This window comes from Sparassis crispa (assembly GCF_003851025.1).
Source record: "Sparassis crispa DNA, contig_000001F, whole genome shotgun sequence".
Lineage (NCBI taxonomy): Eukaryota > Fungi > Basidiomycota > Agaricomycetes > Polyporales > Sparassidaceae > Sparassis > Sparassis crispa.
This window is the reverse complement of record NW_020939748.1, coordinates 2,879,651-2,899,200: the sequence shown is the minus strand read 5'-3', so window position 1 is coordinate 2,899,200 and position 19,550 is coordinate 2,879,651. Positions and strand designations below refer to the sequence as shown.

At 50.5% G+C, this 19,550-nt stretch overlaps 6 protein-coding genes across 6 annotated transcripts; 3 read left to right on the top strand and 3 right to left on the bottom strand.

Annotated features, from left to right (window-relative positions):
* Positions 1–312: 312 nt before the first annotated feature.
* SCP_0210190 (predicted protein) lies at positions 313–878 on the bottom strand (the record flags this gene model as incomplete). Its single annotated transcript, XM_027754930.1, has 2 exons — positions 313–765; positions 819–878. 2 exons carry the CDS (start codon positions 876–878, stop codon positions 313–315), a joined length of 513 nt encoding a protein of 170 aa, XP_027610731.1.
* A 944-nt stretch (positions 879–1,822) lies between these two features.
* SCP_0210180 (Protein AF-9 homolog) lies at positions 1,823–2,761 on the top strand (the record flags this gene model as incomplete). The annotated part of the gene is made up of 4 exons (XM_027754929.1): positions 1,823–1,849; positions 1,904–2,132; positions 2,188–2,224; positions 2,281–2,761. The coding sequence occupies 4 exons, from the start codon at positions 1,823–1,825 to the stop codon at positions 2,759–2,761; spliced, it is 774 nt and encodes a 257-aa protein (XP_027610730.1).
* Positions 2,762–2,861: 100 nt separating this feature from the next.
* SCP_0210170 (hypothetical protein) lies at positions 2,862–11,443 on the bottom strand (the record flags this gene model as incomplete). Its single annotated transcript, XM_027754928.1, has 27 exons — positions 2,862–2,897; positions 2,954–3,148; positions 3,192–3,334; positions 3,383–3,470; positions 3,520–3,607; positions 3,659–3,749; positions 3,809–3,896; positions 3,950–4,074; positions 4,128–4,325; positions 4,378–4,660; positions 4,713–4,907; positions 4,957–5,158; positions 5,210–5,290; positions 5,340–5,437; positions 5,483–5,771; positions 5,821–6,316; positions 6,372–6,885; positions 6,942–8,174; positions 8,232–8,477; positions 8,535–9,008; positions 9,061–9,157; positions 9,212–9,367; positions 9,418–9,756; positions 9,806–10,152; positions 10,202–10,681; positions 10,734–10,837; positions 10,885–11,443. 27 exons carry the CDS (start codon positions 11,441–11,443, stop codon positions 2,862–2,864), a joined length of 7,245 nt encoding a protein of 2,414 aa, XP_027610729.1.
* A 222-nt stretch (positions 11,444–11,665) lies between these two features.
* Positions 11,666–14,681, bottom strand: SCP_0210160 (Probable nucleolar complex protein; the record flags this gene model as incomplete). Its single annotated transcript, XM_027754927.1, has 7 exons — positions 11,666–12,076; positions 12,132–12,920; positions 12,974–13,750; positions 13,806–13,871; positions 13,925–14,010; positions 14,077–14,344; positions 14,415–14,681. The coding sequence occupies 7 exons, from the start codon at positions 14,679–14,681 to the stop codon at positions 11,666–11,668; spliced, it is 2,664 nt and encodes an 887-aa protein (XP_027610728.1).
* A 911-nt stretch (positions 14,682–15,592) lies between these two features.
* SCP_0210150 (hypothetical protein) lies at positions 15,593–16,539 on the top strand (the record flags this gene model as incomplete). Its single annotated transcript, XM_027754926.1, has 3 exons — positions 15,593–15,625; positions 15,681–16,101; positions 16,160–16,539. 3 exons carry the CDS (start codon positions 15,593–15,595, stop codon positions 16,537–16,539), a joined length of 834 nt encoding a protein of 277 aa, XP_027610727.1.
* A 289-nt stretch (positions 16,540–16,828) lies between these two features.
* SCP_0210140 (hypothetical protein) lies at positions 16,829–19,388 on the top strand (the record flags this gene model as incomplete). The annotated part of the gene is made up of 7 exons (XM_027754925.1): positions 16,829–16,944; positions 16,996–17,028; positions 17,084–17,156; positions 17,215–17,600; positions 17,657–17,837; positions 17,887–18,360; positions 18,414–19,388. 7 exons carry the CDS (start codon positions 16,829–16,831, stop codon positions 19,386–19,388), a joined length of 2,238 nt encoding a protein of 745 aa, XP_027610726.1.
* Between the last annotated feature and the right edge of the window lie 162 nt (positions 19,389–19,550).

The following is a 19,550-nucleotide window of genomic DNA, read 5'->3' as shown; positions in this document are numbered from 1 at the left end:
CCTGCCCCAGTGTGAAGAGATTGTGTATGGGAATGATGAGCCGGCTGTTCTCTGGACAACTCAGAAGAGTGCGTACACCGTTTAGATGGAAGTGACGATATCCTTGTATCAATATCCATGCCCGACCATGCTGTCTTGTGTTCCTACCTCTGTTTTAGTTAGTTCCCTCTGTAACGTGCATATGTGAGATGATATTTGAGGAATGTACTAGAGCTGTAGTAAAGAATATACACGTCTGAGACTTTTGGAGTCAATACATGAGTGGGGGGGACCATTGCGCGATGGACATACTGATGAAGCGGGCCGTACATACTATGGGTCCTTCATTTTGCCTATCCTATCCACTGGCGGGGCACCCCAGACAAGAGTTTTGCTAGATGGATCCAACAGGCGAGGGAACTGTTGGTCAAGTAACATAGGCAGTAACCCTCTCCCTGCAGTAGCCAACCCTCCCGAGGTCGATGGTATTGGCAGCGTAGGTGCTGTCTGCTCCTGCACCTGCGGCGCTATGGGCGGCTCAACCGCCACGACACCCCTCGTCGCCTCCTTCTCCAGAGTCCGCACGGCCTCCTGGTCCTCCAGGCTCTTTATCCGCGCGCTGCGAAGAGAGCGCGCCTCCTCGTCCACGTCGTCGAACACGTCCTGCTTCACTGCACTGATGGAATAAGCCCACACGCCGACCGCAAATGACGCGATCAGGATCCCGGTCACTGCGTTGCGGATGCGGAAGGGCTCGCGGGCACGCTTGAGGCCCGGGGACATTAACTGCGTGCGCTGCGTTACATGGCTGGTTGCGCTGGATGGAGACAGCGACGTACAGCGTTATACGGTCTCCATGAGGAGCGTGCCTCCTTCCGCGAAATATATGGGTCGGCCATTGTGCCAGACGTCGTCGCGGTGAATAGCAGATATGTGTGGCGGAGAAAGACGGCACCACCGACACGCTCAACAAGCTTGCGGTACGGACTTATCTCACGTGAGGTGTCATACATATTATCACTCATAAATGTTCTATTGCACTTCTGCAATTATGATTTACACGAATGCACTGTGAGTATCGCCATGAAATACACTTGTAGAACGCGCCACACAGAAAAGAGGTCGGTCGAGAACAAAATGATGTGAGCTCCTCCGTGTTGTCCCGTTGCAGCGGCGGCACCCTCAACGCGAAGAACGACGATGATAGCATCACATCTCAGTATGAATATTTCACGGCGAATGCAGACGACCCATGATATTGTCTCCACTCTAGTCCGACATCTGCACAGATTACTCCGAAGCGGGCTTGCCCTGTGCCCCCGCGCGTACCAAATCCATTGCGATTCAGTACGCATCTCAAATTGCAAGTGCAGACGTCTCACCCTGATCAAGGAGAACGCGCCGTACGCGGTCATAGCCATGGCTACCGCGAAACCGGTGTAGTACGTCCCTGCAGCGCACGGTTAATGGAGTGTCGAGAGCGCGCGAGCGGTGAACCATCTACTCACGAACATAGATTTTTGAACGCGGAAGACGGTAATAGATCGGCTCATGAGAGCTCTGGAGGGTACACTGAGGAGAAAGTCGCGGTGCGACACAGTTGACATACCTGGACGAACTTCTGCGTCTGCGGCACACGGTTCGGGACTAGTGGCAGACATTGAGAATAATCATAGAACGTTCTACGAGCACATACGGTTGGTGAGATAGTTGAACATCTCGCGGTAGTCTGCTCTTGTTGAGATAGAGAAAGGTCGGGGAGGAGATGGAGGAGGTCAAGGGAGGAGGCGGAGTCTCAACCCGTTGACTGGCGGCTCGGCTCGAGCTGTCTCGACTTCCGTCCATGGCCGCAGAGCGCGTTCGCGTCAGAGTATGTTGCCAGTCCTCACAGAAAACATGTTTTCAATAAGTCCGTTCCGTACAGGGTCTCACCATACACCGTCCTATCATCTATGGCAATACTGCAGTCGTGCTTACGCAGGAAGAACGGAATGCATTGACCACGTCCGACCACACTCACCGCTGGACGGTCGCGGTGCGTAGTGCTGCCTCTGCCCCGGACTCAGATATCGTCGGAGGTGCAGATGACCTCGGCTATTTCATCAAACGCGTCACTTTCAAGCTGCACGATACGTATGCAATGCCGACGAGAAGTGAGTCTCAAAGGCTATGTCGTCCTTACCCAACTAACTCCTTGAACACCCTTAGACGTAGACAAAGCCCCCTTCGAGGTCTCGGAGACAGGGTGAGTCGGTTTGATCATGAACATAAGACATTGCTAACTCAAAGTATGTCCACAAGTTGGGGTGAATTCGAAATTCAGATGCGAATAAATTTCGTCAACGAATCCGGGGAGAAGGGCGTTGTCCTCTATCACCACTTAAAGCTGCATCCATGGACAGCGGTCGGTAGTAGCGATCCTGAAATTCCGTCCCTCGAGAATGCCATGAAAATGGGGCCCGTCTATTCATGGCAGTACGACGAGATTGTTTTCCACGAGCCTTACCAGACGTTCCTCAACATCCTCACCGCACACCCGCCGACACCTCTACCAAAGATAAAAAGAAACCCGGTGCCATTCCACACCGCGAACCCGGGTTCCTTGGAAGCATCCAAGGGCGGAGTGCCTGAGTTCACACAAGCGATGGAAAAGGAAGAAGCGGAGAGGCTGGAAAATGCCAGGAAGACGGTGATTGCAGAGCAGGACAAGTGGAGGGAGAAGCTTATCGAGAAGGAGAAAGAGCTCGACCAACTGCGACGACAGTTGGCATCTATGTCATGATGATTATCGACATTGTAACATTACGGATGAAGCCGTGTAAGGATACATGTAGCTTTGGTACATCAAAAAAATACAGCAGTGGCCAAAAATACAGACACCATCAGTGCCAGGGAGTCCAACCTGGATACATCTTCGCCTAACAGAAATATGAGCACTTCCAAAGACTAAGCCTGAATAGAACAGTGCGCTCACTAGATTTGCGTCGTCTGAAGCTTCTTGGATCAGCACTTGAACGAGGCCACTAGTCGATATCTCTTTCTCGGTTCGCTCACGGCTCGTGGTATATATACCCTTGAGCTTCTTGTCGATTGTCTTCAGAGCGTTCTTGGCAAGACTGCGTAAATCTACCGAAGCGCGGACAGTGTTCCTTCTCTGGGCCTCTCGTTCCTGTAGTCAAGGCGGTCAGGGTTGGAAACAAAACGGGCAAGACAAATGTAGGACTTGCCATCTTGCGCTTTTCGTCCTCCCATTCCACCAACGGATCATGCACGAATGCATCGAGCACGCTCATCAAACTGTCCTTGTTCTCTCTGAGCAATTGCATGGTCACCTCACACGCAATACGGAAGACGCCTGCAACGCAAGTAAGCAACAGGCAACGTGAAAATGACTATGAAGTACAACCTTCCACACCAGTGACTCCCATGCCATCTACCACGTTCTGCGTCAATCGGAAGGGGACTCGCTCTGGTGTCTCCAACGTTTTTCCCTGTTACACAATCGGTCACCACTCTGAAAGTCTGTCGGGTACTACTCACCTTCTCGAACAGGCAGTTGAAATCGACATGGATGGCATCGCCGGTGTTAATGTCAAGCAGGATGTTCTCGCAGTGCCTGTCGCCCAATCTGATAACCAATGAGATATCCGTCTGTTGTCAGGAGAAAAAGCACACTGACCCTACGATGAATCCGACCATTGACATCACTGCAGCAGTCCTGCTGTACGCCAGCCGACTGGCCAGCCATGCAGTGGGCTCCGGGAAAGTCTCTACGAACCAGTCATGAAACACCGGCGGAAACCTACGATCGCCCCTCCTATTAAATCACTATGGGTAAGGTCAATGACGAAGATCTGTGCACCCTCTTTGTCTGATGTTTCCTTGATTTTCGCGAAAATTAGATTCATCTCGGGCGACTTGCCGCGTCGAATGAGTAAATATCGCCGACCATCAGCATGCTCTGACTCACCCAGCTACGAACATTGCGGCGCTCGTACCCCTTCATGAGAATCGGCCGGATAGGAATCGTGTTAGGGACCCATTGGATGAACCCACACTCTTCATTTAATGTCACGACACCGTAAGTGCGAATATCTAAAGAATGCACGAATAAGGCATAACAACACTGAAAGGTGGACGAAACTGACGGAGTTGTCGTCGACGTGATTCTGAATTTGACTTGAGCAGTTTGTTCACGATAGCATTGAAATCCATCAGACGAGCATCCTTGCGCAAATCATCCTTTGGCTTTCCCAAAAACATGTAAATTTGACCATTGCTCCCCTGAATCGTAATCTTGCGCGGTTTAGCTAGAGAGCGCATCACATCGATTTCGTCGTGGAATCCTACAACGTCCACAGTGAGTACTTCGAGGCAAAGCAGGAAATATGTACTGACGTGCAAAGGTAGGTACATCTAAGGGAAACGGCTGATGCACTGCATGCGTCCCATCGGGTAGCACAATTTCTAATGATGACGTCGGGGGAAGGCTGACAGTGAGAGATTCTTGCAGCGGGATGACTAGTTGTGAAGGGGCAAGACGAAAGAGACTTGGGAAGTCTTTCGTCATACTTAAAGTCTTTTTGTCCTCTCTCACAGGGTAATCACAGAGAGATAGCAGCTCTTCCGTCATGTGCAAGCTATCATTGATTAATTTGGGAACATTTGTTTCCGTGAGTGTCTGCAAACAAAACGCTCAGCCTAATACAAGCAGTGACGAAGCTCACACTAACACGAAGTTTGTCAAGGATAAGTTTGCCTCTATCCGCTCTCTGCGGTTTTGTTGATTTGACAACTGACGTGAACAACCACAGTGCTTGTTTTGGATACTCTTGAATGACCATGGAGATTAACTTGGACAAGACGCCGTACACTGCATCGTTGCCATGTCCAACACGGGAGACGATTTGAGGAAATGCTGTGAACCACTGGATATAACGTTAGCAAAACTTTCCTCTGTGTTTTTTCTACAACCACCTTGTACACAGGGACGGATTTAATTGCACGCGAAACTTCCATGTTTATACGTTGGAATATTTCGGATTTCGCAATATTGCCGTCTTCACCCATGTCCATCCATAACGTGAGCACTCGTGGAACTGTCTGATAGATATACTTTGATCCATATCTCATGGCCTTAACATAGTTTCGAACGGTTTGAAGGTTCATCCTCATTCCTCTTGGATCTACAATCAAAGGAACGCACAAAAAGCGGACCAACGAGACTCACCGGTTTAACTGGTCTTCACGTGAAAGAGCTTTGTAACATTCGTCTTGAAACTGTCCAAGATAGAATTGGCCACTTTCCCATCTGGAGAGGAAGCTAAGCACAAGCATTATGACGGATCCCAGAATCTTACTTCGGGCATAAGTCTGCCGCATTTTGATATGCCTTCACCACAAATGAAGCATCAAATCGATCGGATTCGTTCATCCATCGAGCACGCAGAAGTTGAGCCTGAAAATATTTAGATATTGATAAGCGTCAAGGTATCCAATATACCTTCGCTTTTAACTTCATGTCCTCCTTGTCATCCGTGAGATCAATAACATCTTCGCCCATTATACCAGATAGCCGCATAGAATTTTCCAACTCTTGCAATGCTCGAAGGGGTTCGCCGCTGGCCTTAATGAGTTTTACATTCTGCATAAAAGAGAAAGGAAGTTTGCAATGCTGCGCCTGTAACATGGCACTGTAGGCAGTCTGCCAGTGTCCGGCCTTCCGAGCAATTTTGGCGCTAGCTAGCCATGCTTGTCCTATAACCTCTTTGACGCTATGAGCATTGGAACAGCTGCAAAAGAGGTAAAACAAGAAATCCGGTTGATATTCGGCGAACGTACCTTAGGCCAAATGCCGTTCGCCGCATGCTCAGAATTGGTTCCCGGATTCTGAATGTAGGCAAAGTCGAGTTGAAACGTGCGGATAACCGTTGCGAGACGTGGTCGACCACTCTGCGCGGAGTTCCCGAGCCTTGCCCACCTGGAAGACTGGTCATAGCATTATGTATTACCTCCAACTCGTGCACGAGATGCAGATCGAGGACAGCATCGTAGGATCGTCGGTAGCCTTTCGCACCGGCAGCTATAATGGGAGTGCCCAGTAATCTTCGTGCCACCGCTAACGAGTCCGAGATCGTCACGGTGTCACCAGCGCGCATGGCCAAGAGTACTTGTGCCAGAAGTATGGGAGACGTCTGAGCTTCGGTACTCCGGATTAAAATCTGTACCTCTCCCCAATTACCAACCATCCATTCACTCTCAACCTGAAAACCGACTAATTGCGCCTGCCAATTTGGATTGCGGACTAGAACACCTTTAACATGAGTACGCAACGTGTCTGCAAGAAACGAATTACCAGACATACAAAGAAAAAGCCAAAATTAGGTCCATACCGTAGTGTCCCAGATTTCGGAGACAGCGTAGTAGACCCAAGTGAAAGTCGAGGTTATCTGGAGATTGTTGAAGCCTGACTTCCCAACAGCTTTGCGCCGATGTCCACCGGCCCGTACTTTCGTGCTGTCGGATCTGGTGCTCTAGGGATGGTGACAGAATCAGTGTGGAAATGCCCTCCATTCCATCTGGCTCATCCAAATGAGCGTATATTTCGTGTAGACGCTCATAGTGTTCATGGAGTTGATTGCTGTTCGCGTTATTGGCTCGTAGGGTCACGACTTGCTGTTCAAAATTCATGAGGGAGCGAGCGTAAGCCTTGCATTGCAGTGCGGCTTTCGCCATGAGACTTGGATCTATGCTCGAGAGGATAGAATCAACTCTTAGGAGTTGTTCTTCGGCCTCGCTGCCTACTTGATTGGCCCGGGCTCTCTTGCTTTCTGCCTTCTTGGAGCTGATGTCCTGACGAATGACACGTACCCACTGATTGATGTGATCCATGAGCATGAACACGGTCTAATGAACAAGCGTCTTAGCGGCATGTACAATGCACATAACGAAGGTGAACTGACCTGCGCGCTGAGAAGCTTCTTGTCGGCAGAAGATTGCGAGCTCGTCTCAACCTGATCTTCAAGTACTGCTAGCAATTCGGACCGGATTTGTTGAGTATCGTCTTCTTCACCAGAGATAAGGACGTTTAGCACAAGATGGGGAAGAAGATGGTGCGCTACTCCAACGTCTTTGTTACGCACGACGGCGGGGAATACGTTAAATATGGTAACAGCCTGTTCTCCTGAAGCTTTATTGAGAAGATGACCAGTCCACGATTGAATCCATTCGCGATATGTCTGCTTTGTGGGATAAATGGGATGCTGCAACTCTTCATGATAACGAGCTTCCACCTTGAAGCGCGAGTCCAGGAGAGGGGTGACGGTCTCAAGGACGTGCTTGGGGAGACTGTTCCAGCGATTCCTAACCTTCAGAGAGATAGAATTGGTGGATCCAGGAGTGACAAGGGCGGAGGTAAATTTGCAGAAGTGTAAGAGCTCTTGGATTGCGTAGGCGAGATAGCTCTGGTAGTTAATGTCGCTGGTAGAGCGGAAAGCACCCACAAGAATATCTCGGATGAGATGCAGAGCAAAGGACGCTGACTCGGCCTCGTCCATAAAATTGCTGAGCATAACAATTCGAGTATCATTGACACCCATGTCGAGCCTATCGGGATCAACAGCACCCAGAACTCCGATGCAGTCAAAGGCTACCATGTGCAAAGTATCGGTGTCGTCTCCATCGCGGCAGGCCGCTGCGAATAGCGTGGAGAGGATTTGACCAACCAGAGGATCAAACACATCTCCAAAAGCGAGTGCCCGAACATAGCCTTCCTCTTCGACGCTCATGAAGGCCTTCAGCTCATACAAAGACTGCACCGCCACGGTAACACTTTCGCTAGTTGCGCGTTCCAGGATCCTTTGTAGTTTATCCCGAGGTTTCCACGCGCGGCGGAGGTGAGCTAGTCTCTCCTGTGCTTCGGAAAGTTCAGGAATAGTACCGAGATCGACTACTTCATTTAGATATGGACCAAGGTCTGCACCTTTGCCACATACGATGAAGGTCAGGCACCGCTTGGCGGTATCACGGCCTTGCGTTGAAAACGCCGGCCAGTACGCTACGAAGGATGCACTGGTCGGACCGACGTGTGGTCCAAGGTCGCGAGTTTCAAGGGATGTCAGAAAAACATGCCAACTCTGTAATGTCACATCTGCAAGTTCCTTGACCACAAGCATGGACTGCAGAGATGTCATAATCTTTGTACCCTGAGGTCAGTATTCGTGATAGCAAATACGGATATACGAGGAGCATACCTGAGGCGCAATACCGCTTACTGCGGTTCCAATCAGACTGATGAATGGCCCCAGGCTTCTCAATACCTTTCTCTTCAAGTCGAGTGACCGCCTTCTCTGCACATCTTGCAAACGATCGTTCAGATGGGACATTATACCGAGCATGTAAGATTTCAAGAACGCCCCTGTATTCTCTGGAGGTGTTCCTCGAGAACCATTTCGCGGCTGCGATACACAACGCTCAATCTTCGTCAGCGCCTGCATTCCCTACTCTCAGATGGTCAGTGTAAGAGCCGTGACCATATCTCCGGCCACGCGACTCACCGTGTCGGCCTCATCTGGATTGTCGGCTCCCAATACAACAACAAGTTCGGCCAAGAGGGGAACAATGTAACTGCGAACAACACTCCCAATATCGATGGCATCACCACCTGCCTCTCGCAGTAGGCCTAAGATAAATCCAAGAGCCTTTTGACTTTGTCCAGGTCCTTGAAGTCGGAACGCATATGCGAGAATCTCGGGACAATGTGCAAGCAAAAGCTTTTGTGGTTCCATATCTGTTTCCTTGGCCACCTCTTCTACTACCCGGAGTTCACAATTGGCGAATATCTGCGGCAAGGTGCGATTCAGTGTCAACCCTACAAAATCTTTGTAGGAGACAGAGATAAATTGGCAAGCTTCCACCAGCATGCTCTTCTGTGTGCAAATACGAGAAACTAGGAAAGGAGCAATTGAGTCCATGTAGGGTGAGAGTAGATTATAAGGCGTTTTTCGATGATATTTTGCCAGACTTTGTAACTGTGGGGAATGGTGAATAGAACAAATTAAAGGAGATACTGGGCCCACTTACTTGCAAGTAAGCGGTTCCATTCAACATCGGGCTTTGTTTTCCGAGCTGAGACACCAAGCAGCAGACGGCTTGACCAAGGATCTCCGCTGTAGCAATTCTGGGCAATATTTACATCGAACTGTTCGCCTGTGGACATCGTCGTAACACTTACTTCCCGATCCTTCCAACAGTAATCAAGGCGGTTTCCTTGACACGGGCATCTTTCAGTTCAAACAACCGGTAAAGCATGGCGAAGAGTCCTTCTGCTCTTTTCCAGGCACCATTGCCATTTGCCTGGTAGATTCTAACCATATCTACCAATGCTTGCCTGCAGTGAGGTATGAGTTATGTCAAGAACGACTGGCAGTTTAGACTTACCCGGCGCCAAGACGCACACTGCGGTCCCCATCCTTCATTCCTCGTACAATCATATCTGTTGTGTGTTCAAAGTCACTGACATCGACTGCATGCGTGTGATATCGCAAGGTCTGAGCGAGAGCATCATACACAGACTTGCGAACCACGGCAGTCACATCCTCTCCAGAACCCTCGAGGAGGAGAGTCGCTACTGGCATATACACAGAGACTGTTGATATTTCTGGTCTGTCAACTGACCAGGAAGATGAGGGAACGCCTGCGTGGCGTAGGGTAGAGGACAGTTTGGCGAAGTTCTGTGCTAGGGACCGACGAGCTTTTGCAGCGGGGTTGTACAACGGCCTGAAGGAAACGTTTCAGAGTAAAGACTATGATGACAAGCGAAATTTACCTGTTATCCGTGAACCTGCCTTCTATTTCCTTCAATGCACGAACAGTGTACTCGACATCGGTGAGAGGGTTATCGTCATCCATCCACGCAAGCTCGAGTGGTTCGACGACAGCTTGAACATTAACTCTGACTGCAGCACGCCAAGAGGATTGCAATACATTTGCACTCGTCTGCCCTTGTGCAACTTCTCCAGACTTCTTCAACGATTTGAGACGTTCATCGACTGACTGCAGCGTCTCTGAATACGCTTCGTCTTTTCCAGTTGCCGTGAGGGACTCCTTGACCATGCACAGAAACTCCTTGTCAAATTGAGGGATGCATAAGCGTAGAAATGTCACCGTGAGCTTCTGTAACAATTGCATCGGTTAAAGCCCAGGAACGCGAGCAATGGCATACCCTCAAACTGTCTCCCGCCTCTCCCCAACGCTCTGTACGTAGAAATGTAAGAGCAAGCTGCACTTCTGCCGCAACCGGTAAGGTCATAAAGGGTAAGTCAAACATTTGTTGGAGATTAGCATCTGAACGTTCCCAAGAGCTATCTGGACCGGCTTGTAATCTGTGGAGTAGTAACTTGAACCTCAGCGAATCCGCCAGTTCTTCCAAGACTGAGAGAGTTCTCGATGCAACGACTATGGCGTAACACACAGATGTTAAGGCCCTTGCTCTTCTTGGAGCAGAGGTAATACAAGATGGGGAAGACAGAAAATCGAAGATCCGCAGAGAAAGGTCAGCAACATCACGCACAACTCCTAAGAAGTACCACTGTGACGGCAGAGCCGGAGATATGCTTTGGGAACAAACATCAAGAAGCAGGGATAGAAGTACCGGGATCCGAGAAGGACTGTCGATATTGAGTTGGATATTTTCGCCTGAATCCTGTGCGACGGCTTAACCGGGAGTCAAAAAAATCAACCCAACGGTCACATACAGTGATCAACGCAGCGCCAACAGCCTGCTTCTCCTGGAGGAGCGGAGTCGCAAACAGTTTGAATGACACAGGGAACACCTCAGCAGGAGAAAGAGAAAGAAGGTCTAGGACTCATCAGCTATCGTCCGATATGATATGCAGTATTACACACCATTGCACCCACTTACACATTTTAGTAGGATACCCTTCAGTATGTCTCGTGGAAGGGGTATAGCTTCTTCCGACGTGGAACTGCTCCCCAAGGAGCGTAAAACGCCCGCGGAAGTTCGCACGGCCTGATCGCACAATTCTTCTGCAGTAGGATAGCCATCCTCCGCCGGCACGGAATTATCGACCCATATCTCCAGCACGAAACAGAGACGGAGCAATCGAATAAGTACTTTCTCTGCAAAGCCGTCCGATTGCACAAACAAGTGTCCGACACGCTCTGTGGCACGATGCACCACTTCCAGGGAAACTTCGGTGAGCTTGAGTTTTTCGTGTAGAGTACTCCACGGCTGCTCATCAGGTGTTGGAAAAGAATCGAAGAAGACTTCCATCAGTCCCGAAACCACCTCAAACCACGAGGAAGTGTCGTCCTTGCCCAGGTATGGGTCATCACGAATTTGGGCAGAAAGTTTCTGAAGGTATTCCAGGAGATACGCCGGAGATGTGTCACCCTTCGTCTGAAATGTAGCAAAAGGGAGTGGAGTCGGCGTAGGAATGCTCATAGCAGTATGAGAAGTAATCTTGAACCGGTGTTACGAGGAGGGCATGAAGAACAGGTGAACGCGTTTCAACAGCAGTACGTTATGACGCGTCGCGAACACGTGACTCAGTGTGGCTCGCGACACCGATATTCGAATCGACCCAAATATCAGTCCGCAATAGACAGTCGTTACCCAGATCGTAGGGAACGCTCAATATAGGACAGGAAAAGTAGTATCCTCGCCTCATTTCCTCGCTGACCGTCTCTTCTCTCTCGTCTTCTCCCGTTCCATCGCTTTCTGCTCAGCCCTTTCAGACTCAATGGAGCCATATACCCTCTTCATGCGCTCGTTGTATGCCCTGTCCTTCTCCTTCTGCCTCTTCTGTTGCACCGCAGCAAGGAATCGTGCATCCTTACGAAGCTCGCGGATGGCTCCTTTCTTCTCTTGCTTGTACTGGTTCCGCAGCTTGGCAGTTTCGTTTCGTTCGTGATCTGGATCACGGTTACGGAGATAGTTCGAAGATGAATGCTCGAACTTCGGGACGTAAGTGGGAATCGGTATCGGTTTATGTGATTGAAGCATGAGCGGGCGGCGGGCTTGACGGGAGAAATTGAGTAGTCGCCCGAGAGTATTTTGCAAAGTTGTTACTCGTGACTACATTGGAATATCAGCGAAGGAGATAACTGGATGAAGGATCTCTGGGGCTCACGATGAGATCCATGGGAAGACCTTTTGTGACAATTCCTCCAACCAGTTCAACGATAGGGTCATACAGCTCTATAAAGCCTGGCGAGCTCTTGTACATGTCCGCAAAACGTCCCAGCAATTCGAGCGACAGGCCCAAAAGGTCTACTTTCGCCTGTTCGCCGACATTTCTGTCATTTAGGATGCTAGACAAGTCCGGTTTGTTGACAATTAGATTCTTGATCTTCACGGGAGTGACAGTGAGCGATGGACAGTGTTCCGAGCGGAAGTCCGGACATGGGAAATAGCCTGGGACTTCGGATTTATCTACAAATTTATGTGGTGCGAGATGAAGAACGGAGTTGGCAAGCATATTGATTGCCTCGGGTACAAACCGCTTGGACAGTGACTCGTACTGCAGAAAGAGCGTGCACAAGAATAGGCCACTTGCCAGGTCTTGTAATGTTCTGATACGACTCAGGCCAAGATAAGCACCCATGAGCAGCCGAGCAGGAGAGACAACATGATGGTTCTTGTCACTTGTCGGCCATATTTGGCCAATGACACGCAAGAAAGACAGTTCGGGCAAGCCAGGCCACGTCTTCGCGTCGGGATTAGTGGCTCCTCGCGATAAGCCGCGCCTCAAATTTTTGTGCATTAATGTCAACTTTTCGACGAAGTGCTCTGCAGATTGTATCGGGTACGCCTTCGTCAGAGCCAAAAGGTGTGGCATGAGTGAAGAGAGCAGTGTGAAGCGGGGGACAGGAGGCGATGAGATGTAGAGGATGTGGTCGATCAGAACAGAAGTCAGCGCCTACAAGATGCCATTAGGACTTGACGTCAGAAAAATCATACAGCATTACGCGCCTGCAGCTTGAACTTGTTGTCCTCTGCTAAGCTTGGATGATGTAGTGCCCGGATACGTTGCAACACTGTCGGCACATCCTTGTCCTCGATATCTTCAATGACATCCAAAAATTCATCGTGGGTCGTAGGACAAGGAAAAGTGAATGGTAGCTCTTGTCCAGGAACCTTTGACTTCGTGCGACTTCTTTGAGTGCACTTGACAAGCACTTCAGCATCCTCGCCTGCAACACCCGAATCATCCGAATCAGAGAGAGACCCAACCTCATCTTCATCTTCACCTGGAGAGTCATTGTCGTCCTCTTCCTGGCTCTCTTTTTCGCCTTCGACCTCTTCATCGTCATCGTCTTCTTCAATTGCATCCTCTTCTCCCAATCCTGTGCCCAATCCGCTCCACTCCTCTTCACGAAAGTCGTCCTCGAGATCGTCCCCACCTCTTGCTTTTTGCTTCCTCTTCGCCCGGGCCTCATGCTCATCCTCGCTTTCTTCGTCTTCCCCATTCATCCGCCGAATTCGTCTCCGCTCAGCCTTCTCCAGCGCCTCCTTCTCTTCTAACGCCAGCTCTTCCTCCGTCTTCGTGCGATCTTTTGGTTTTGCCCGCTGGTCGAATGCGAGCTCACGAACGAGTTGATCATACTGCATATCCGGTTCTTCGGCGGGCTTTACCGACCCACTGGTTGAAGCAACAGGAGCATATAAGAGGGAGCGGATGGTGTCAAATTCTTGGTCGAGGTTATGACGAATGTTCTCATCCTGCTCTTGTTGCGCTTGTCGTTGGAACTAACGGGATACAATGAGTACTGCATCATTAGAGAGCATCGTGACATCCTAGTACCTTGTGGTCTTTGCTCTTAGCAATGACCTCCGCCATGACCTCCGCTTTTGTCTTCTTTCTGGCTGGCTATCACAGTTTTAGTCCACAGCGATGAGTCAGTTGTACAAAGGTACACATACTTCCTCTCCCTCTCCTTCGTCGTCACCATCGTCATCCCCGAAACCTCCGAAGTGAGACTTCTGCACCGTCTGACGATCAATCTGGCCTGGAATGATAATTGCGCAAAATGAGTTGAGCACACAGATTGAACAGTTTACTAAACACGACGCACCGCTCTCCTCTTCGTCCTCTTCGTCAAGTCCCAGCCCCACATTGTCAAAGTCGTCCAGTCTGGACAGACTTTGCCCGTAATGCGTGAGCTCGTCCTCGTCTTCCAGGTTAAAGACAGCACCCTTGGATGCACGCTGCCGTTCTCGCGTAAAGCGTTCCAGCATACGCTCTTCCGGTGCCATGGTTGAGTCGGTTTCCCCGAACCGTCTATCAACTATACCTCCAGCGTGGTCCTTCTCTTCATACTCCTTCAGAAGCGTCTTCTTCCGCTAATAGGGCGGAACAGAACACGTCCAAAATGAATTGCGGGAGGAAGTACGTATGCTATAAGCAACTTACCTGCTCAATCCCTGCTTGCTTGCTCTGCGCGGGTCTCCCAGATGTCCCAATAATTTTCCGTCCACCAACATCGTGTTTGAGCTTCGTGACCTTCACGTCGAACGGGTTGAGCTTCTGGTGAATTTCCTGCAGCTTCGCCGCCTTTTTCTCCTTGTCCCTTTCTTCTGGAACAGCTCTCTTTCGCTTCTTTCCGCTCTGCGGTTGTCGAGATAGCCCTGCCTGGTTCAAGGCTGCCTTTAGCTGAGACAATTGGGATCCTTTTGCCATGTCCAGAGTTACAGGATACAAGAGATCTTGTTGGTGTCAAAAACCCAGAGAGGGTAGTAGAAATGTTTCACCGCGGCTCCAACCTCAGAAACCAAAGGCTAATTGCCAGAGAAAAAGTACGATCTCGATTGGCATCTGCGGTAGCGGCTTGCCAGCTAATCGGACCAGGACCCCTGACTATAGGTGGAGAGGCCTGATGACTTATCCGGACGAAATTTGGGATTTTTGAGACCTTAGGCCTGATCTCATCCGGACGTCGGAGGGCCCTGAAGGCCTCCGGAGGTGATCTCATGTCCGGCAGTTCCTGTCAGTTTCGGCGAAGGCCTGATCCTCAGCCGGCCATCCACGCCCCGGAAGCCGACAAGCGCCGACCTCGAGCCGGCGGCGGAGCCGCCGCCTCTCAGAAGCGCCCATACCTGCCTTATATAGGCCGTCGGTGGCCGAAAAGCCTGATGCGGTACCCGGACAGGAACCCAAAAATTGGACGAAGGTCTGATCTCATCCGGAAGTATGGGCCAAAAAATCACAAAATTTCTCCGGATGTTTGGGGCTGATTTTCGGAATTTTGGATCAGGCCTCTCCACCTATTGTCAGGGGTCCTATCGGACCGCTCTGTGCGATTGTTTATTTAATATTTTATTTAACTCCACATCAATTAGTATTGAGCCGCAAATTCCAAGCAGGCGTTTCCGACGGGCCCGGTCTTGTTTCTGCCACTACATCTTAGATAATATTTCTGCCAACAACCTAAGCTTCCTGTCACTAGAGCAGAACGTAAGTAGAGAATCATGCAACGTGGTTGAGTACCAGTGCGCAGGACCTTACTTAAACGCCTCGGGGTCTCCCGTCACTTATATTGTGTGACTGCCATCTCCTTGCCACTTCCGCAGTCTTCTTTTCATACCACAACGATGCCCGTGGCCACAACCCCTACCAAACAGAAGGTTCGTAATGTATGGTTGTCACAAACGTTCAAGCAGAGTCTAAGACACTCTCCAGACGCCTTCTAAACAGCCCGTTAGGCAAGCGGAAGGAACTGCAAAGAAGGGTTCTCCGCGCAAGTCGCCACGTTGTGTGCACTGTGGGCGCCCTAGGCAAGGTCATCAACGATCCGGGTGTCCGAACGTGAATCCGCCGATACCTACCTCAGAGCCGAAGGGTATTGAGGCCGAACTCGTCGACAACTTGGGACTTCTCCACATTAGCCCGACCATCGCTAACGCCAACGACAAGGAAAAGCGGCGCCGACGTTCTTCGGCGAACCACAATCCTCAACTGAACATCAGCGTAGCCTCGCTGTCTCCGACGTCAAGCGAGGTCGTTCGACAACTTGGCAAGCCTGGTGCTATGGCCGCCCTTTCCGCATCCGAGGAGGAGAGGCATACTGCGTCTGCGGCAATTATTACTCGGAAGAACTCTGGTAATTTTCGATTACCAGACGCTGAGAGCACTCGTTCTGCTCACCTAGCGCTTCCTAGACGAGCATCGTTCTACCCCACTTGTGCGTACAGCGACCGAAATAGGGAGGGAAGAATGTTTGAGAAATCTGGAGGTGAAATCGAAGGCCAAACCAGCGAACGTCTTTCCCCTCGCCGTGAATGAAATTACAGACATGCAGAAGTACGCGGAAGGCAGTGGATTCCGTACGCGGGTAATTATGCCCGGCAAAGGTGCAGTTGGGACGCATATTGCTTTTCTTGTCGTTGGACGAGACGGACAGGCTGTGGATGAATTGTTTGACATGGTGCGGGTCGAGACAAAGAAGAAGAGCAGTGCTGGTTCTCTGCTCACCGTGGGGGGTGCCGGTGCTTTGGCGGGTGCCATAGCTACATTTGCCGGACTTGCGTACGCTCCTTGATCTATTCCATTTCTACCAGTATTTCTATGGTGTATGTATGTCGTGGACAACATTTTTATTTTCAGTATGAATGGATGTGAATTGTTGGATGATGAACGTGAGTGAATTCAGAGCGGGATGGACGTGTCGTCACGAAGCAGTGTCCCAAGGCTTGCACAGGTATTGCATCGATCTTCGCAGCCGGGCGCTCGCAGAGATGTCATTATAGACCGTCTCAACGCTCTTGAGTGACAGTACGAAGCTGTTGCCAAGTTCACAGAGTTGTACATTCTTGTTAAGCTAGAGCTTCATGTTACCCGACTGCCCCGACCTCGAAATACCCGCTTTCCCGGAAAGGGACAAACAGGGAGGTGATGATCTCCCTACTTACGACGACCTCGCGGCGCAGCAGGGTCCGAACTCCAGGTGAGCTGGCCCAGTGCAAGAGCTAAGGGACAGCTGACAGCTAGTCTCAAGATTCGGTCGATGGCGACAGTGGATTGAGAAGAGGTATGTTCTGCCTGTCTTTGTGGCATCAAGCCTTGACGGTCACCCTTACACCCAGAGCTGCTGAAAGATATGCAGACCTAACACCAGAAGAGTACGAGCGGAGGCGAGCCCGTGGTTGGGGAGAAGGTGTGAGTTCTTCCTCCGTCCGCCCGAATCGCCTCACTGCGGGCTAACATCTGGCTGAAGGTGGACGATACAGAGCAGGACTCTGAAGCCGCACCATCGCTTGTACCCCCGCTGCACATACAAACTGATTTCCCGAGATCTGAAGCCGCATCCGCTTCTCCACTAGACTCGGGACTTGAGGCCACGCCTCCTTTACCTGCAACATTGATACCAGAATCGCTCTCCCCAGCCCGTCTCAACTTATATCACTTCGGCTCACGTTTTCTTCCTCATGCAATCGCACCTATTCGGTGTCTCTTGCCGATATTGAACGATACCCTGCTGCTCATTGGTCATGACAATGGTCTATCGGTCCTTGACATGTTCCCAAGGGAATGGACCGATGGCGGCGTTGTTGAAAGGGGCCCCAACGATGCGGAGGCGAGGCTTATATGGGAAGGCGAAGTGTGAGAGTGCACATTGCTCAGTCGTACCTCTGATAATGAGAGTCAGTTGCGCATAGTGTATACCAATTGACGATCCTCGAAGCGGAGAGTACGGGACAGGGAACACCTCAGGGTGTTGTGCTTGCTCTCGTGGGTCCCGATAATGATTACTGCAAGGACCAGGAGGGCATTCGATCTCTGCGGATGTACAACCTTGCTAGTTTGATCAGTCTGGCGAAATGGTCCGTCTCGCAAAAGGTAGTGGGAACAATGCCTACCGGTGTTTGTCTGATTGATTTTATGACAGGGATCAAGGCCCCTGGACCTGCGCCAATCTCATGCTGGCAAGAACTACAACACTCTTCCGAAGAGACATCGTCCTCAATCCAGCCTAACGAAGAACTTGAAGCATCTTATGTCTGACCCGCCTATAGCCCAGCCGCAATCACCTTCCAGCCACATATCTGAACAGTCATCGTATTCCCCAGTTGCAGAAGCATCAGCTAGTTCAAGCTACACTCAAACCGGTGTTTCAGAAGACTCTCCAGAGTCCTTATCCAGCTGGGATGTCGTCGACGACCTTCCGCTTCGCTGGGCTACCCACTACACGTCGCTTGCTTCTGCTGGCTCCCGACTAATGAATGCCTCCGTTCTCTTCTACGAGCTATATCGACATGAAGGCCAACGAGGCAGGGGAGGTGCGCTCTTAGCTGTAGCCACTAAATCCAATATCTTCCTATATGAGGCGCCAAAAGGCGAACGAGCCTTCCATCTCATCAAGGTGAGCATTAGTTCTGGCAGCATGAACCATCGACTTCATTTTTTGGTTGCCAGGAATTTTATACGCCATTAACCGCTCGGAGCATCACTTTCGTTCAACAATCGGTACAGGATACTATGGCAAGAAGTTCATCTGACGTCGCCCTACGCTCATCCGGTGCACAGTCGAACCTTCACCGACATTCCCGTGTGATTTCCTTTGGGGCAAAGATCCAACGCTTCCCTCAGCTCAGTCTGTTCGTCGTCTTCGAGAAAAAGGCAGGACTCATCCGTATTGCTGACTCGGCAGTCGGAGAAGTGGAGATGTACGATGAAGGGTACGGGTTCCTGTCCACAACAGCCATGTCTAACACATCCATGAACCGGAAGTCGCGGGCGTCTTGGGACGGTCGGGGTTTTTCCAAGGAGCACAAAGCGATCTGGATACCGCCTGTGAAAATCAATCTCCCTGCACCTGCCAACCGTCCGTCGTTGTCGCACATGTATATCGTCACGCGTGGCAAAACATCGCACATCGTGCCGTATCCACTGCCTTCTAACCTTTCTGCTCTTCCGCCTTACCGCAGCTTCTTGTGGTCATCTCCACCAACTCGTATCAGCTGCAGAGTTTGCTCATCTCCAGCTCGAGAAGGAAGCGGGTCCATCTCCTTCCTCCAACTCGTAGCGTTTGGCGAGGATGGTGTTGAGGTCCAAGAGATCTCTCTTTCGTCTCTTTCCGAACAGAAGGGCAAGAGACGCGCCGAGCAGCCTGTGCGCTCGCAGTCAGATTTGGGCGGACAAACGGGATTTCTGAATGTGGGCGGTCATTGGCATCGTCCCTTCTACCAAATCGTTGGACGTTCCGATTCCTCACGAAGTGACGAATCCGCATCGTCTCTCTACGACCTGTCGCCGGATGAACTGGTCGACAGGATGCAAGCAGAGCAGGGCATCTATGGTTGGGTACAGAAGGGCTTGGAGGATTGGCGAGTATTTTGGCTAGGGGGCTCAGATACAGAACATGATCTGACCAAGGACTACGAACTGTAAGCCATCAATTTCTGCGTACACCGTGATATATGTGAGTTGCTAGTTGCATAGCAAGTGTCCAATGTATACAAGTGCATTCCTACCGTATTACTAAGGCTGATAGTCCCTGGATCCTAAGATGAATTACAGTGAGAACAATATATAAGGAGAGATGCACCCGCG